This window comes from Limulus polyphemus, unplaced genomic scaffold, assembly GCF_000517525.1.
Source record: "Limulus polyphemus unplaced genomic scaffold, Limulus_polyphemus-2.1.2 Scaffold1911, whole genome shotgun sequence".
Lineage (NCBI taxonomy): Eukaryota > Metazoa > Arthropoda > Merostomata > Xiphosura > Limulidae > Limulus > Limulus polyphemus.
The window spans coordinates 114,004-118,281 of NW_013667521.1; the positions used below are offsets into that span (position 1 = coordinate 114,004).

At 32.0% G+C, this 4,278-nt stretch overlaps 1 protein-coding gene across 4 annotated transcripts in view; it reads right to left on the bottom strand.

Annotated features, from left to right (window-relative positions):
- Nucleotides 1-317: 317 nt before the first annotated feature.
- LOC106465332 (dynactin subunit 1-like) overlaps nucleotides 318-4,278 on the bottom strand; it is a 58,017-nt gene continuing 54,056 nt past the window's right edge. For all 4 annotated transcript variants that reach the window (XM_013925547.2, XM_013925548.2, XM_022393196.1 and 1 more), the window contains 2 exons: nucleotides 3,275-3,370; nucleotides 318-923 (listed from right to left, as the gene is read on the bottom strand). In XM_013925547.2, coding sequence (XP_013781001.1) covers nucleotides 768-923; nucleotides 3,275-3,370 — 252 coding nt within the window. In that variant the 3' untranslated portion in view covers nucleotides 318-767. The remainder of the gene's footprint in view (nucleotides 924-3,274; nucleotides 3,371-4,278) is intronic.

Below are 4,278 nucleotides of genomic sequence, written 5' to 3' on the forward strand. Positions count from 1 at the left end.
AACTTACCACACTGATTGCTTGGAGTGTTGTGTTTCAACTTATGACATTGCTTGGAGCGATATGTTTCAACGTACAACACTGATTGCTTGGAGTGTTGTGTTTCAACTTATGACATTGTTTACCTAGATTATCATGTTTCAAATTATTCTGGTTTCTGAAGTAAAGTACAACATGAATATGCTGATCCTTCTTCCTAACTTCTTAGAAGTTTTAAATAACTAAAATACTTTGTAACTTCCCAATGCAAGCATTTACCATTCTTCTCACATACAATTGTGTGAAAGCTAAAACCATTAAATACTTTTATTCAAGCGGATACATTGAATTGGTGATAAACTGTGAAATTCTTTTACCATCAGAATCTTTATTTATCATTTATGTTTGTGAAATCCAAGAAAAATACATTAAGAACTGATTAATATAATATTATTGTATCAATACATTGTTGACTTTCCTCTGAACCAATAAAAATAGTCCAACAAATATCTAGCACGCCCGAAAAAATCACAGACTTGAAGGCAACAAAATTATATTATTGGTAAGACTAGCTAAGAACAAATAGATGTGTTTGCATGATGTGGTTGACAGATACATTACTAGTGAACCAGCTTTATTTAAAGTTAAATTTTAATACCCATACCTTCAACTAGTTATGATAAAGAGCGACAGAAACACGTAAAAATAGTTATAGGCAATAAATATGCACAACTACTGGAAGCTGCTGTGTGGCTCAAGTGTCGCTTTTTTCTTTTTAAAGAAACATGAATTAACTTATCATCTTCGTATGAAGCTGACGAAGTTCTTGAATGGTCAACATAACTGCAACAGTCTGTCCTGATTTGTTACTCTGGCTCCCATCAACGATCCCTCTATATGGAATTCTTAGTCTGGCTACAAGTTCTCCATCTTTTTCTGCCAAAGCCTTAGGATGAAAACAAACAATGCATAAGCACTTCTAATAGCACTTTAGCTCTACCATACACCTTCCTGAAAGATTAGATGTAAATATCAAATAAACCAAGATACCTCAATTTCAGTTATCTTGCAAGCTGACCATCACTTACAGCTACAACTTACATTAACACATTCACGGGCATAAGTGATTTCTCTAATTATGCAATAGGAACATAAAGACTCATTGTAAACTCTGCCTTAGATACAGCTAATTTTATGGCTTTAAGTTATGTTTTATGACAGAATGACTGCATTGGGAACTTTCTCTTGAGTTCACCACCGGTGGTACATGATGTCCTGTCTACCCATTTAAGCTTTGGCTGTCATGTGCCACCAATGATGCACACTATGATTTAAGTAATAATAATCAAATGATCATAACATTTAATTTTTTTCAGCCTAATCTTGCTGTTTTGTTAGAAGAATTATAAATATTTCACAATTTTACGGGCATAAAAAATGGACATCAGATAAAATAATCCTTACTGTGAATGATAATGGTTCTATCCTTATTATATTACAATATTCATAAAAGTTTCGTTATTTATGAAAGAAGTATCAATAAGAGTGTTTTACTTCAATTACTCACAATGAAAAATTTAATGCCAATCTCTAGGTGTAATTTTAAAATAGAAAGTGATTTAATCACGTAAATTTGTTTTATCTCAGCTGTCCTTTCAACATGGCATCCGTGCTTCTCCAGTGGTACATGATGGAAGGTGTGGCTTTATTATAGCCACCCGTATAAAATAAATGCTTCATATAGAACTTTTGAGATATGAGGTAGTTATATTTTATGGATGCTGTGTACCACCAGTGGCTCACAACGTCCAACAGAAAACATGTATATGTACTACTGATGGCACACGATGTCGTGAACATGTTAACAACAGTAAGTGAATAATGTTAAGATTATTGAGGGCTAAAAAATGTCATCAACATACTGAAAACAAAAAATTGGTTTATAAAATGAATTTGAGATGGCAATGTCTTCAATGTTTATAATGAATATATTGGTAAGTACTGGAGCTACAGGGTTTCCCATACTTAGGCCTTCAATTTGGATATAATTCACACCTTCAAACTGGAAGATTTGGCAGCAAGGAGAAACTATTTTCATAATAGTATCCACGTTTAGGCAAAAACAAGGATTAGAATCATTTAGGTAACATTCCAGGGCAACATTTATTGCTTCAAGGATGAGAACTTGAGTGAACAGATTTTTTACATCAAATGCGACTAAATGAACAAAATAACTAAATTCTCGGCATTTTCTGATAAACATTTCATAATTTTACTTTTGAAGGAAGATGCATGAGAAACATACGTAGAAAACATCCAAGCAAAGAATTTGCCTACATTGTAATTGTAAGCTTTGTTTGCTGAAACAATGGGACATAAGTGGAAATTAAGTTTGTGAGTTTTGGGGAGCCCATAAATTTGAGAAGCACGGGAATCTGAGGGACAAAGAAATTGATATAAACCAGTAGAAAGTTGAGAAGTTCTTTCTAATTGTATGATAAATTGTTTAATTCTTTTTCTTTTTTTTTTTGGAAGAAGTTAAGTTAGTTTCCATTTTTTGGAAATGAGATGAATCAGCAAGGAAAGTGTGCATCTTTCTGGTATACTATCTGATCCATGATAAGAACAACTTTACCTTAGTTAGTCAGGTAAAATTATACTTTCATCACTTTTTAATAAAGCTTTATGTTCCTTTGGAGAAATGTTTGATTTTAGCAGTTTAGGTTTGTCTAGAAGATGCAAAATAAGTGAATGAAAAGCATGAAGAACAGGTAAAATTTGACTACTTTCTTGAATTTTGGTAAAAGACAGAATGGGTAACTGTAGGCTTTGGGAGAAAGTATTTTGGTTATTTAACGAATGATCTTGATTATTTGTACTTTCATGAATGATGTTGGAAGAATTTGTAACATGAGTTTTTGAACCTGTCTTCAAATCCTGTCTGAAATTTAAGTGTAAGGAGAGTTCTGGGTGCAACAGCATAATTGAAACCTTTTTCTAGGAACGGAATTTCATCAGTGATGATGCCAGGTAAACTTGGTGAAACATTGTGTGTAAAAATAAATAAAGTTTTACTAGGTACAACCAATAAAAACTTGTGTGAATATTAAAAACGTAGTTCTTTCTAATATTTAATTTCTTTGTTTGTTTATTTTAGAACAAAGCCACATTGGGCTATCTGCTGTGTCTATCACAGGAAACTGAACCCTGGATTTTAGCACTGTAATTCTGTAAGCTTACTGCTATCCAACTAGGGGGATGTATAATAACAATAAAAAAATAAAATAAAATCTCTACCTTGGAGAATGAAGGAGATGGAAAATCAGTAAAGTCAGATGAGACATGGCCACCCTGTTTCTGTGCTGCTACCAAATTGGTAACTTCAAACTGCAGCTATAAAAAGATTGATAATTATTTTCTAAGTGTGAATGTTTTCACAGGCAAGGAGGAGAACAGATGCATGCAGTTAAGTTTGTTTTTCTCAACAATTACAATTTGAATACAATGTTATTTTTCTCAACAATTACAATTTGAATACAATGTTATTTTTCTCAACAATTACAATTTGAATACAATGTTATTTTTCTCAACAATTACAATTTGAATACAATGTTATTTTTCTCAACAATCACAATTTGAATACAATGTTATTTTTCTCAACAATCACAATTTGAATACAGTGTTATTTTTCTCAACAATCACAATTTGAATACAGTGTTATTTTTCTCAACAATCACAATTTGAATACAGTGTTATTTTTCTCAACAATCACAATTTGAATACAATGTTATTTTTCTCGCCCATTTACTAACAACTTACTGGTACTATTACTGAGCATATTTTCCATATAAAAAAAACAACTTCAACTGTAAGTACAATTTCTTTCTCAAGACATACGAAACTCATAATCACAGTTGACTTTTAATGAAGGATTTACCTTGGAACCACTGGCTTGAGACTGTCTTGACAAATACATGATAATTCTCATTCAATTTTTAATGGCTCATGGTGAGTTTCAAGTAAGAGAAAAATGTGCAACAAGAATTCAACTATACTTTATACTTTTATATGTTGCTGCCAATAGGACGTTTTTTTGGCCAATGCTTGAGCTCATTGGAATAATTAGATTGCATCACACACAAAACGATCCGAGTTGAAATGTTACTTGCATCAGTTGTGTTATAGACATCATGTGTTAAGGTGTATAATACAATACATAATCTTTATTAGGCAAACATCTTACTTGCATCAGTTGTGTTATAGACATCATGTGTTAAGGTGTATAATACAATACATAATCT